This window comes from Astyanax mexicanus, chromosome 7 (assembly GCF_023375975.1).
Source record: "Astyanax mexicanus isolate ESR-SI-001 chromosome 7, AstMex3_surface, whole genome shotgun sequence".
NCBI classification, from domain to species: domain Eukaryota; kingdom Metazoa; phylum Chordata; class Actinopteri; order Characiformes; family Acestrorhamphidae; genus Astyanax; species Astyanax mexicanus.
The window spans coordinates 46319552-46334389 of NC_064414.1; the positions used below are offsets into that span (position 1 = coordinate 46319552).

The window sequence follows — 14838 nt, forward strand, 5'->3', positions numbered from 1 at the left end:
ATGAAGTCTGGGATGAAAACAGCAGCTCAAATAGAAAGTTCCAACTGGGCTGAAACCATTAGCTGTGGGAACTGCGTTTGTTTCCCACTGTAGTTTGATCTTTTGGCACTGAGGGCATCCTCTGAGCATGACTCTTTGTACCCTTATTATGTTTCTAAATCCACTGCAGTAATTTGCTGTTCTGTATACACATGCTTGCCGTTCTGCTCTTTGCCCTGTAAACGAGTGCTGGAGCTTCTATCCTGGGATTTTGCCCATAAATAGTCTTTATTTAGATTTTATTGTAGGGCTTTTATCACGCTACTGCGAATCACTGTGGAGCTATCAGTCGGGTAACATGCAGAGCTGCAGTGTAGAGATCATCATTGGTGCAGCGGAGTGTTTCTGCAGTCTGTCTCCACAGTTAGAGAGCATGTGTTAAAACTGACCCCGAGACGAGAAGATACGGCACAGTGCAGTAGGGCTGCATGATTCTTGCATAAATGAGAATTTATTTAGAATTGAGATCAAGCTAATGGTTATTATATGTAGTATATTTAAATAAATTAGAAATATTTAAAGTGGTATGAAAACGTTCACAGAAAACAGACTTTTTTCCACTTAGAATATTTATAGGGGCACTCAAGACCCTAGTGGACATATAAAAAATGCAAAAAGTGAGTTTTGTAATATATTACCTTTAACTTACTTAATTTTACAGTGGTATGAAATATGATAAATATGATATAATAATTTTCATGATTTTCCCTTTTAAATCATTGGCTGTTCTAATCAACCATTTTAGTTAATTATATTATATAGCAGATGAACAGTGATATTTGAGAAGCTGTTGACCCCATGTTTCATGTTTCAATTTGCAAAATATTATGAAATTGTTGGTCTATGTCAGAACTATTTCAGTGTTCTGGAGTGCTGCCAGGCAGTCAAATAAATAGACAGTTGCAGTAAAAATAAATGTATGTATTGAAGTGATTGGTGGTATATACAGTACATATTTATTTCATACACCACCACCATGCTAATCACTGCTAATCACTGCTGTATCTGATCCACTCACTGTACCAGCTCAACACTCACTAACACCTTATACAGTCTGAAAAGTAGATCTGCTTAAAACACACCAGAATTAAGATGATCTCTATATGATTTAGGACGCTCCTGCTTTAGTTTCCAGGCTTGTTTCAGAAAACAAACTGCCTTCTGCCCTTTCTCCCATTTAAGGCAGTCGAGAGATTGTTTGTAATGGAAGTTTAAATCCTTTGTAATGAAACAAAGATGTGACTCGAAAGTATGATGAGCAGATACTGAAGTTCTGCACTGTCAGACAGGCATTGTCCTTGTTTCTGATTCAGATCCGCTGCATAGATTTGTAAAGTGTTTACTAGGCCTGAATCAGCAGTCCGGAGTCTTTCACTCCTTCAGATAAGCTGCACAGAGAGACTTCCTGCCCGAGGCAAACTCATATCCATGTTTATTGTTTCTCAGCAACATTCTTAACTCGGATAGGGCTTCACAATATGAGGAAGTGAGTGAGCAGCACACTCGGACACATTCAGACTACAACACATGAACACGCTGTGAAGAGTTCACACAGATTTATCCTGGATTTTGTCTATTAGCAAAGACATGCTTCTGTAAATAAATCTTCACACACTTCTCTTAAACCAGGGGTGTCCAAACTTTTTTGTTGGGGGCCAGGAGGAGAAATATATTTGAAGTCACGGGCCACACTCTGTAATAAAACAAATTATAAAATATACCACTTTAAATAATACATTTTCATGATTACTTTCATTTACACACTATTTTATTTTACTTACTATCTTTATCTTTCTTTAACAGTGTTGTGTAAACTAAGATTTTTCTAATTGATGTTAAATTTCATGATGTCTCTTAATATTAAACTCCTTAATTACGGCAACTTTTAGACTCTTTGGCCCGTTTTTCTGCGCTTCAACTGCGCACTCTCTCCGCTATTAGACTCTTTGGCCCGTTTTTCTGCGCTGCAACTTCACCCTCTCCACTTTTAGACTCTTCAGCTCGTTTTTCTGCACTTCAACTGCGCACCCTCTCCACTTTTAGACTCTTTGGTGTGTTTTTCTGCGCTACAACTGCGCACTCTCTCCGCTTTAGACTCTTTGGCCCATTTCTTTGCGCTACAACTGCGACCGGTTTCTGACATCTAGCTTTCAAACTTTGAATCTCACATTATAAAAACCTGGCAAACAGCAGGTCTTCAATAAGAGCAGCAGAGCTGGAAGATTTGACCCCTAAATCAATTCAGGGCTGGACAATAATTCAATAACGATATATATTGTGATGGAAAATATTAAGATATCAGTGATTTTAAAATATCGAACCCCTCTGATGTCTGTGTTCTCACATTAATAACAGAAGACCCTAGATGTAATACAACTATTATTACTACAAGCTAAAAATGATCCAATATTTGTGGACACCTCTTCTAATTAATGCATTCATCTACTTTTACATTGCTGATGCAGCTGTGCAAGAGCACCCACAGTTTGTCTAGTCCTTGTGGAGAAGTATAGCCAATAGAACACTTGAAGCTACACTGCCTGGCCAAAGAAAAAGTCTCCACCTGGATTTAAGTAAGTAAATGATGTGGGGTTGATGCTGCAGTTGGTCTGCAGGTTTAGGTTCAGCAACAGTATGTGCTGAAAGAATGAGGTCAGCTGACTACCTGAATATACTGAATATAGACCAGGTTATTCCATCAATGGATTTTTTCTTCCCTGATGACACGAGCATATTCCAAGATGAAAATGTCAGCATTCATTGGGCCTGGAATTGTGAAAGAATGATTTAGAGAGCATGAGATCATCATTTTCACACATGAATTGTTCACCACAGAGTCCAGAGCTTAACCTCATTGAGAATCTTTGGGATATGCTAGAGGAGACTTTGTGCAGTGGTCAGACTCTACCATCATCAATGCTGCAAGATCTTGATCTTAATGCAACACTGGATTAAGAAAATCTTGTGACATTGCAGAAGCTTATGGAAACAACTCTGCCACAGTGCAATCAAAGTTAAAGGCTGTCTAAAGAAATGTTATTCATGATTCATGAAGATCCAAAAAGAGTTTAAGAGATCCTCATTCAACATCCTGGCCTCACTAACATTCAATCAAATCCTTACAATACTAGTGAGAATTGTGTGTCAGTGGTTAGAGCTTCAGGTTATTGAAGACAGGGCTATAGGTTTGATACACATGCTCAGTAAGCTGCCACAACCCTCACTGCTCCGTCAAAAACACATAAACTCTTTTTTTAATACTCAGTATTTTGTTAAAGCAGTATGCATGATATCAGAGACTTTATTACATGTTGTCAATTAACAATGGGAATCAACAATGGGGATGAACACACAAAAAAACAGACTATATATAAAAGCTCTAAGGGTGTCCCATTCTGATCCAGTTGTTTGAGATTGGAGCTGATCCAGGCATATTTCAGTGGATCAGGTATGGGCTATATTTAACCCTGATCCTTTTCAGAACCTTTTGTTTTTACGGCTGAACTATAAATAGACATTATCCACAGTCTGCAGCAGTAAGATAGCAAAGCAGTTTAGCTCTATTTTACTGTGGAACAATAAACAGTATGTAATAAATGTAGTTTCTAGTAGGGGCTGATGCACAGATAAATAAGCTTTGCTGTTGGGCCATTGCCCAATACTGCTTCCATACCATAAAAATAATTAATAAACCTTATTCCTCACCAAGTGGGAGAGACTTACGGCATCAATTTAAGTCTAATCTTGGGGAGGGGGGTAGTGCACTGTAGGCCCCTGTGGCATGGGCCAAGCTTTTGTCCTTAAAGGCATTTTTTCTCCTTACATGACTTTTACTTTTATACTTTAAGTAGTTTAGAATTTAGAACTTTTACTTAAAGAGTAAAAAGCATGAGTTGATACTTCAACTTCTACAGAAATATTTTAAACCCTAGTATCTATATTCTACTGACAAAGTAATGAATGGAGATACTTTGACATCCTTGGCATTTGCAAACCTGTGTCAACAAGCTGAACACTTTGATAATAAGGGGTATCCACAAATATTTGGACATTAAATTTTGGAATAATCTATTAAGAAGTGATTTTACTTCAGTATAGTTGGACACATATTTTGATGGCTATTTAATTGTAATCAGATTGGACTGGGGGTATTAACAGACAATCCTAGTGGTGTAGTAGTGCTGTAAATTACTTGCTTTTTTCATATTTACCATCAGGGGGCAGCATTTCACTGTCTGAATATGATTATGAAGTTTGCATGGGAAAAGGGCAGAACCTTTTGCTTTGTTCTGGATGTTGACTTTGCAGATAATAATAATAATAATAATAATAATAATAATAATAATAATAATAATAATAATCATCATCATCATCATTTATGAGTGCAAATATGGGGTATGTGGTGTTGCTGTGTTACTGTGTGTGTTAATGAGCATGTATGTCATTGTGTGAGTGCGTGTGTGTGTTTTTGTGTGTGTGTGTGTGTGTGTGTGTGTGTGTGTGTGTGTGTGTGTGTGTGTGTGTGTGTGTGTGTTTTTCTCTGAATTCCTGACCAAGATCATGTCTAGACTAGAACAGTGCTTGGGGTCTGAGCTGAGTACAAGTGTCATTTCATAAGTCCTGAAACCACACCTGCATCCCAGCATGCCTCTAATTGCATCGTTCCCAACATAAACACACCTTCACACACATTGGGGTGATGGTGACTGGCACTGCCCTGCGTCATCTGGACAGTCCTGACAAACGTCCCGCGCTGACACTGACCAGCCTTCGCTTAGGTATGCACACAGTTACTGATGATTATCTCTGAGAGACGGAGGTTTACAAACAGAGAGGCGAGAACAGAAACGAAGAGATTACACTGAGTACATTTACATGCACTTTATAATCTGATTATAAACATTAACTGATTGTCATTTAAACAGCGTACTCTGATTTCTTTGATCGGAGTAAGATCCTGTTAAGAAATCAGATATAGAAAGCTGGATTGTAGCTCAGTATTTGTGTTACTCTTAAGCAGAGTATTCTGGGATTTCTCAGGCTGTGGATGCGTAAAAAAACAGACCCTGGTACAGTGAGCAGTGTTTAACACCGCACTTGCAAGATGGAGATCAAACACTTTATATTGACAGTGGATGCACTAAATATTATGAATGTAGATTGTGCAGGACTAGGGTTAATCTCTATCCAAAAAATCAACCCCTAGGCTATTTAATCGATGCAATAGTGAAAAATGTCTCTAAACACTTTCTATGACAGTGTGCCTTATAATCCAATGTGCCTAATGGATGAATTTTACAAGTCAGGTTGTAAGGAGCAGTAAATCCACTGATGCACACGAGTTATACAAGAGTTTCAGTGAAGTTTCTGCAGCTTGGTGCAGCAGCGTTAGCATTAGCCGCTAACAGCAGCACTAGCTCTTTTACTGTTCAAAGGTGAGTATATTGGACTATAGCCTCATGTTTACTGTGTTAAAACAAACTACACTGGACAAACCGCTAGATGATAGCGCCCTGGTTTACCGGAACACTCGGGGTTCCTCAGTGTAGTGCTATTTGGCAGCAGTTACTAGCGCTAAGCAGTGCTAACCTCGACTAGCGCTGCTACTAACTGCGCTGTTAAAAATACGGTTAGTGTTTCTAATAACTGTGTAGTTAAACCTTAATAATTCATGCAGTAATGTAGTTACTGCTGTAAAGTACAGTATATGTACAGATTATACATTTGCACATGTCAACTTCAGTTTTGACTTTTATATCATAGGGCAAGTGTAATTGTGCAAAGTTGTGTATACAGTATATTTCTCTTTAATAGCGTATGTCTGGTATGTTAATTAGAGCTGTGATTGTTTTTGAATACTAAATGTAATTGTTAGATCAAAGCGGCCTTTTGGTGAGTGAGTGCCTCCCTAAAAACCGCTGCTTCAAAGCGGGGGGTGATGCACACTCACACAGATATTGCCACGTTGTTCCATTCTGGAAGAACACAGTCAAGGTCAGACACTAGTGGTCCGGTCAGACACGTGAAACTTGAGTACTAACACGTGAAATTATGCATATTAACATGAGCTAATCGTTAGCAACGCCTCATCAGCAGGTTTCACGTAATTTGGGGTATAAAACATGGAGTCAGATCAGAGGGGGTCAGAACTTATACTGGGACGGCTGTTAGACGGTCTTTCATGTGTGGGTTCTCCTGAATATTCAGTACTTTGTAATAAATACTTGCTTTGCTTTCAACTTCACTCCACCTGTCTGCGACTCTCTATCAAACGAACACGTAGGGGAGTTGTACCCCGGATGAGGGGTGGGTGTAAACCCACCTTTCATTTCTTTTCTACAACATACCCCATATTTATAAAACTTATTAAACAGAAAAGCAGAAACAGTGGTTATAATCCAGATATAAACCTCAGACCCCTTTGTCTGTGATTCGTCCAAAGAATCTGATTTGCTAATTTGTTTAAAATGTCGATTTACTGCATCATGTAAAAATGTGTCCTTCACCAGTAGTTACAGTGTTATTAGATGGATTGTTAATGTGTAACTACACAGTTATTAGAGACATTTAGTGTAAAAAGTGGGACCAAAAATGCAAAAAAATTAAATCATGGAATACAGTATTTAGAAACAAACAATGACATTTTTGTTTCTAAAAAAAAGCAAAACAAAAATACTTTTAATTTAATATATTTAATGTATGCAAAAGTGAAAAGTCATATTCTCAACAAATATTTCATTTGTTTCATTTGTTTTGTGTAAATAATCTCCGTCTTCTAGCTGATTTATGTCATAATTCTTTTTAACATAATTAAGTAAACAAATTTTTACCATTTTCTGTTACTCAAGTCCATGTTCTGGATAAACTCAGACTAATGGTAAACTGATATTGTGCAGTAATTGTATTATTAAGTGCATGTAAACACACACAGTGAGAGAGAGAGAGAGAGAGAGAGAGAGAGAGAGAGAGAGAGAGTTATGTCCACCTCAGCTCAGAGCTGACATGTTTGGTGGGGTTTGTATTCAGCCTCTCTGGAATCTAGTAAACAGGAAAGATAGCTCTTCTGAGACTTTACAAGACGTGATAAGCCAAAGAGACAGAGAAAGACAGACAGAGAGACAGAAAGAGAAAGAGAGAGAGACCCTACTGCTGCCCACACCAGCCCATGATGTTATCTCGTCCAGCCAACATGCAGAAGCTCCGTCTCAGAACTGAATCTGATTGACTCTAATTATGCTGAAAGAACTGACAGTCCACACAAACAGCAGAACACACACTGCCAATCAAAACTCTGGGACACCCAGCTTTTTACAATGTGTCTAATGTTGTCGGTTTGCAATTCCCTAACCTACAGAAGAGCCAAAACTTTATGACCCAGTGTTTTTCCCCATTGTGTGGGCCTAGCATAAATGTGGTCTGTCTCTATAGGATTGTGTTGCATTGGGTGTCAAAGCACTGATATTTAGTATGCTGGCAGAGAGAGCCAATAAAGGGCAGGTTCAAGTTCATTTTTAAACCCTACAAGTTTATGGAGATGTGGATTTCATTTTCCAGCAGGACTTGGCACACTGCCGACACTGCCAAAAGTACAGTTTGGTCTTATATATTATTCAAATTTTCTGAGACACTGATTTTTGGGTTTTCATTGGCTGCAAGACATAATCATCAACAATAAAAGAAATAAACACTTAAAATAGATCACTCTGTGTGAAATGCATCTATATAATGTATTTGGAACTGAATTCCTGAAATAAAGTATCTCTTCAATGATATTCTTTTTTTTTAAATGCACTAGTACTTGCAGAATTGTAATTGAAATTGTTTACTCAGTTTAGTACCTTTAAACAATCAGCATTTTTTTCAGATGGAAACGTTAGCTTAACATTTGATGGGTTAACAAAAGACTGGCTTCCCTTTTACTGTGCAAATTTCTCTGACATGATCTTCATGGAACTCCTGCTTTACTCCTGATTTATTGTTTCTTCTAAAATCAAAAGTTTTAAAAATAATTCATGCTGCTTTTGATGGGGTAGTTGTCTGCTCTTCAGGGAAGGCTTTCTACTTGATTTTTGAAGCTTTGGTGTGCATTGCTGTGCTGTGAGGGTTTGATTGCATTCAGAATTTTGCACACTACTTCCACACCTCATCTATTTGTGCATTTTGCACATCTGTGTCAGCAATGAGTGCTCACGGTTAAAGTGGCTGAATGCATTTAATAGAAGGGGCATAAATATTTGGACATGCAGTGTATGTTGGTGTGTAACTAACGGTTTAGTCAGCGTTAGTAAGAGATGAGAGAACTTTGTGGCACCATGGCAACCCCATCTGTTTGATTCTGTGCTTCAGGCTCTGGTCATGAGGATGTGATCATATGAGCTACTGTGTTTGATTCTCTCTCTCTCTCTCTCTCTCTCTTTCTCTCTCTCTCTCTCTCTCTCTCTCTCAGACACACACACAAACACACACACACATGTGCGTGGACACACTGTAGTCTCAGTGTCCTTATTTTACAGAGGCGAGTGTGAGTGTGTGTGTTTGTGAGAGTGCTGTACTGTGATGTGGCTCTGGGTTCTGTCGTTCTTCTATTTAATGTTATGTTATGATTCCTTTTAAAGTGTGTGTCTATGGCTGTGGTTGCTGTTTGTGCCGTGTGTATGCTTAACCTGCCACCCCTGTGTGACTGGAACTTAGACGATGGTGTGCGTGTGTGAGTGTGCGTGTGTGTGTACAGGCACGTCCAGATGCACTAAAATCTGTCTGTTGACACCTGCTTGTCCAGCGTTTCTTTTGAAATCTATAGTGTTCATTAGAGTTGGTAATCTCAGGGAATATCCCATGTTGGCCACCAATAACAATAATATCACAAAACTGTGATTGTTTATGATACTTTACAACATCTGTGTTACTGAAGAGGATAAAACACTCCTAAATAATCAGATACCAGGAATTATGGATTTATTGGTGTCAGTTTCACAGAATTTAACAACCAATATTTTTCACAGCTGGTTTACCCTATTAATCTGATTAAGGCCACCATGTGGAGTAATTCATTACTTTAGATTCAGTTAGTCAGTAAGTCAGATTTGATTAATTCAGATTCAGTAAATCAGTAATTCATATTTAGTAATTCAGATTCAGTAATTTATATTCAGTAAGTGAGTAATTCAGTAAGTCAGTCATTCAGATTCAGTAATCCAGATTCAGTAAGTCAGTAATTCAGATTCAGTAAGTCAGTCATTCAGATTCAGTAATTCAGATTCAGTAAGTCAGTCATTCAGATTCAGTAATTCAGATTCAGTAAGTCAGTCATTCAGATTCAGTAATTCAGATTCAGTAAGTCAGTAATTCAGTAAGTCAGTAATTCAGATTCATTAAGTAAATCAGTCATTTAGATTTAGTATTTCAGATTCAGTAAGTCAGTAATTCAGATTTAGTAATTTAGGTTCGGTAAGTCAATAATTCAGATTCAGTAATTCAGTTTCAGTAAGTCAGTAATTCAGATTCAGTAATTCAGATTCAGTAATTCAGATTCAGTAAGTCAGTCATTCATATTCAGTAATTCAGTAAGTCAGTCATTCAGATTCAGTAAGTCAGTCATTCATATTCAGTAATTCAGTAAGTCAGTCATTCATATTCAGTAAGTCAGTCATTCAGATTCAGTAAGTCAGTCATTCATATTCAGTAATTCAGTAAGTCAGTCATTCAGATTCAGTAAATCAGTTATTTAATATTTCAGATGTAGTAAGTCAGTAATTACGTTTGTGGTTTAATATATTGCTATTTGTTGAAATACTGTAATCAAAACAATGTATTGTGATTTTTTATAACAAATTTAAGGAAAGCTGGCATATCAAATGCATAATAATTAAATATAGCTTAGAACAGTGGGAACAGTGGGAGTACAACACTGCTATCTAGATGAAACACTGCCACCATATTTACATGTGAACTATAAATTACATATATAGTGTTTTTGAGAATCAATGCAGCTTTGCAAAACATATTATCGTGATACTTCGATATTTTGGTATTTTGTTACACCCCTGTTATTTACCATTTTAATTAAAATCTGGCACATTAATATTAAGAAAATGGATGCTAATTAATGTGTATTGCTTCTGATGATAAAAACAGATATATAGGTTAACAGTTAAATAAATAAAACTAAAGACTTACTATTCCCTTCTGAGCACAAAGCAGATGTGCTTTGAGATGAACTGCTGCTTTCTGCTTTTATTGTGCGTGTGTGTGTGTGTGTGTGTGTGTGTGTGTGTGTGTGTGTGTGTGTGTGTGACTAATAGCTGGCTTGTTCTCCCCTTGTTCTCACACTTCCAGCATCTTCAGCTCTCTGAAAGAACTCTGTACAGTTGCTCTCCTGGTAGATGTGAAAAGGAGCGTGTGCTTAAAAATAGATTACAGAAGCACACAGAGAGCCTTTGGTGTGTGCTTGTAGCTCTGTGCGTGCCGTGTGTGTGTGTGTGTGTGTGTTTGAAACTCAGGGATGGTGCTGAAGACACAGGCTGAGATCTCAGTGCGTATCCAGGCAACACAGGAGACTGATTACACTGCTGAAATCAGCCAGCCACTCAACACCAGCTTATGGAGATAGGCCTACATGCCTGTCTGTCTTTCTGTCTCTCTGTCCACCTGTCTTACTCTCTGTAAGGTTTGTATTGTCTGTATGACTTGGATTTGTGTGTCTAAGGTTGTGATTAGAAGATCAGAGGTTTGGGTGCTGAATAAAAATGCAGCATTTCTTATGTTTAATTTGACGTTTATTTGATTTCAGACCAGATGACTTCAAGATATTCTATGTATTTTCTGGTCTTCGTTTCTTTTATTAATATACATAGACCTGCAACACATTCCAAAAAATGTGGAACTTGCCAATCATTCTTACTTTACCAAGCGATTAAGTATTTTAGGTGTTTGTTTGCTCCATTCTTCCACCAAAAACATCTTAAAATGTGCAACAGTTTGGGGGTCATCATTGTCACATTTAATTTTTTTTTGTTTGTTTTGCACTGTCTTGCTGAAAATGCATGAACATCCCTGGAAAATATGTCATAGTTAAGTCAGTGTGTATTGTTCTAATATTCATCTTACATTCAGTGTTTTTTCATTATTTAAAGTTATTTAGTAAATAAAAATTCCAGAATATGTTTTTTCTTTTAGATTTTTCAAAGTATCACCTCTTGCTTAGATGACAGCTTTGCACATCTTGGCGTTTTCTCAGTCAGCTTTATAAGGTTCAGTTAACAGCTGTGCTGAACTTGTTTAGAGTTAATTACTTGAATTTCTTGTCTCTTATGTGTTTGAGAGCATCAGTTGTAAAGTTGTGTAGAGTTAGAGTTTGTATACAGTGAATAGCTTTATTTGAGTAATGTTCTAATCAATTTTATAGCAAGAACTACTCAACTAAGTAAAGAAATTAATGCTTTAATTTTATCCTCAGGTGCTACTTTCTTTAAAAAATATAATTTTTGTTAAATTTTATTGTATTTATATTAATTGGAATCAGTTCAATTAATATGTGGTGTTCCATGCAAAAAAAAAAAATAGATGCCTCCACACAGTACTATAGATTACTATCTAAGTACGATATACAATACAAGTAAAAAGCTCGAACACACCTACTGATTTAAAGTTTTTTATTTTTTTTCCCTACATTGTAAATGAATACTGAAGTGATTCATAGTATGAAGGAACACATAAGGAGTCATGTAGTAACTTAAAAGTGTTAAACAAACCAAAAAAATACTCTAAAACATTTAGATGCTTTTATTTGGGGAGCTGTTAACTTGTTGTTTCTGAGGCTGGTAACTCTGATAAACTTATCCTGTACAACAGAGGTAACTCTCTGTCTTCCTTTCCTGGGGTGGTCCTGATGAGGGCCAGTTTCATCATCATCAAGTTTTTAATGGTCTTTGTGACTGCACTTGAGGATACTTCAAAGTTCTTGAAATTTTTCAGACTGACTGACCTTAATTTCTTAATTTTTTTTTTTTACTCAGTTGAGTTGTTGCCATAATAACTCAAATATAGCTATTCACTGTATACCAACTCTACCTATTCCCTACTTTATAACTGATGTATTAACAATGTATTGCCCAGTCCTGGACTGTAGTTTTCATGTTCCATAATTTGGTGAGTGGTCAGTGAGGACAGGGCAAGCTGCAGCTCTCCTGCAGAAAACAGACACACACACACACACACAAAGAGAAACACCCCTGAAGGGAGCAGTGTGATGCTCTGTATCTTCAGAAGCCCACATGTGACCCTCCGTCAGTCCTGCATGCTCTGTAACACAGTGAGATGTGTGAAAGGTCAGTACTGGGAAACAGAGAAGAGCGTCTCTGTGTGGTTCAGACATGGCGTGTGTGAGAGAGAGAATGAAAGAAGCCGCAGGTCATATTCATCATTTCCAGGAATCGCTCTTTAGTCTTGGTGGTGGAGACTGAGATACTCGAAAGACGATTTCATGCTATAAAAAAATACGCTTCATGTATTAAAATGTCCTGTTGCCCAGTCAGAATTAATTTGCATGGCCAAATTATAAAGCTAGTTTTCAGATAGTGAGTGTTGGTACAGGAATGTTTCGAAGTTGCTGTGCTATGTAATAAAGAAATAAAGTGAAAATAAACTCTAAATAATGGATTTTTTGAAGTGAAATGAAGAGAAAATGGGCCTATATCTAGGTTACACATCTCTGTTGGTTAAGAGTAGATTGTTTGTTAACTCTTGCTTGTTTTATGTGTTTCAGGGCGGAAGGTTTAGGGGTGTCACTATTGGATTTCCTCAGCGCTCCTCTGGGAGGCGATCGTTCGGACGCTCGAAACGCATCAGCCTGGCGCGTTCCCTGGACGACTTGGAGGTAAGATACCTATGAAAATACACAACCCAAAATCACACTGTCCCAGCTAATAATATCTGCTTAGTAGAACATTTTCTGAATGTTACAGATACATTCTTAGAATGTTCAGTCTGTTTTCCAGATTTTCTTAGAAAGTTTTAATTTTTTTCTTTTTTTTTGACAATTTAATTAGTTAATTAGCTTTTTTTCCTTAAAATATCAAGCTATTTAATTTAACCTATGATGTATTTAATTTAACTGAATCTATGATGTGTGTCAGGAAACACACACTGCAAAATCACACTGTCCCAGCTTACAATATCTGCTTAGTAGAACATTTTCTGAATGTTACAGTTACATTCTTATAATGTTCAATCTGTTTTCTAGATTTTTTTAGAAAGTTTTTAATTTTTTTGGACAATTTAATTAGTTAATTAGCTTTTTTTCCTAAGAATATCAGGCTATTTAATTTAACCTATGATTTATAGTGTTGTCAGGAATCACACACTGCAAAAAAAAACACTGTCCCAGCTTACAATATCTGCTTAGTAGAACATTTTCTGAATGTTACAGTTACATTCTTATAATGTTTAGTCTGTTTTCTAGATTTTTTTAGAAAGTTTTAAATTTTTTTAGACAATTTAATTAGTTAATTAGCTTTTTTCCCCTAAAAATATCAAGCTATTTAATTTAACCTATGATTTATTGTGTTGTCAGAAAACATACACTGCAAAAAAACACTGTCCCAGCTTACAATATGTAGTTAGTGGAGTGTTTTCTGATTGTTACAGATATTGTTCTTAGAATGTTGGAAGCTGGAAATGTTATTTGAGATACTTTCTAATAACATTTTACTGCTAATCTGTATTATGTCACACATTTTCAGAACATTCCTTGAATATTATTTCTGTAACTTTACAGGTTAACCCCTCCTGAAACCATTTTAAAAGATTGCTAAACATTCGTATAATATATATTCTCTGTTAGCTGGGGTTAACTACACATCTGCTGTTATTAAGTTATAACATATGCCGTAATATTAAACGTAAAATATTGTTTATCTTATTTGTAATATTTTATTTTTGTGGACCCTTTCTTGGAAGTTGAAGAACATAGGGTGGCTCTGCTTTTAAACACTTCCACTTCACTGTCATACAGTAATATAATCCCATGCTTTAACATGGGACAACATAAAAGGGAGATTACACATTAACTAAAATTAAGCTAAAAGTGCATTTTACTGGTTTTAAAAATGAGCAAACAAACTGCAGAAACATTGAAAGAGGAAAAAGGAAACACTAAATGGAACCAAGAAAAAAAGGTCAAAGAAAACCTGATAGGGAACCTGGAAGGTCTGAAACACCTCCTTCTTAAAGAGCAGTAGTTCTAACTTCTGTGCCTGGCAACCACAACCCCATTAGCACACAAAAGACTTTTTAAACTTTAAACATTTAAACTTTTCCAAACCACCCCTACAAGGTCCACGTAAGGTACCTTTAACTTTCCAACTGGCTTCAAACCCTTAGGATCTGTTACAGAAAACACAATTAACTGGAGAAAAGAAAAAAAAATCATAATACATCACACAAAGCTCACTCTATAGTACAAACATCTATTCCCACTGTCTCAGTTTTCAGTTTTTCTGTTTTTTCTGGCTCCCAAATCATGTCTCCTCTTTCTCTTAATATCCCGTAATACATCTCTCTTTCTCTCTCTCTCTTTCTTTTTCTCTTCTCTCTGTAATGCATGGCAGAGCTGTGATGCAGTCTGGCATGGTTGGCACTGGTTACATAAGGTAACCAGGCTGAACTCTGGAGAGGATCAACTCTCGAAGGAATACAATACTGTTACTTTCAGCCAGTGTTTTCACTGCACGCCTCATAATCAGGTCATTCTATGATCATGTCATTGACCAAATATTAGATGCATCAATATTCCATGCATTT

General features: G+C 36.8%; 1 protein-coding gene across 2 annotated transcripts in view; it reads left to right on the forward strand.

Moving 5' to 3' along the window:
* The window catches only part of rgs12b (regulator of G protein signaling 12b), a 108263-nt gene that overhangs the window by 7614 nt on the left and 85811 nt on the right, over positions 1 to 14838 (forward strand). For both annotated transcript variants that reach the window (XM_022684503.2, XM_022684502.2), the window contains exon 4: positions 12803 to 12913. In XM_022684503.2, coding sequence (XP_022540224.2) covers positions 12803 to 12913 — 111 coding nt within the window. The remainder of the gene's footprint in view (positions 1 to 12802; positions 12914 to 14838) is intronic.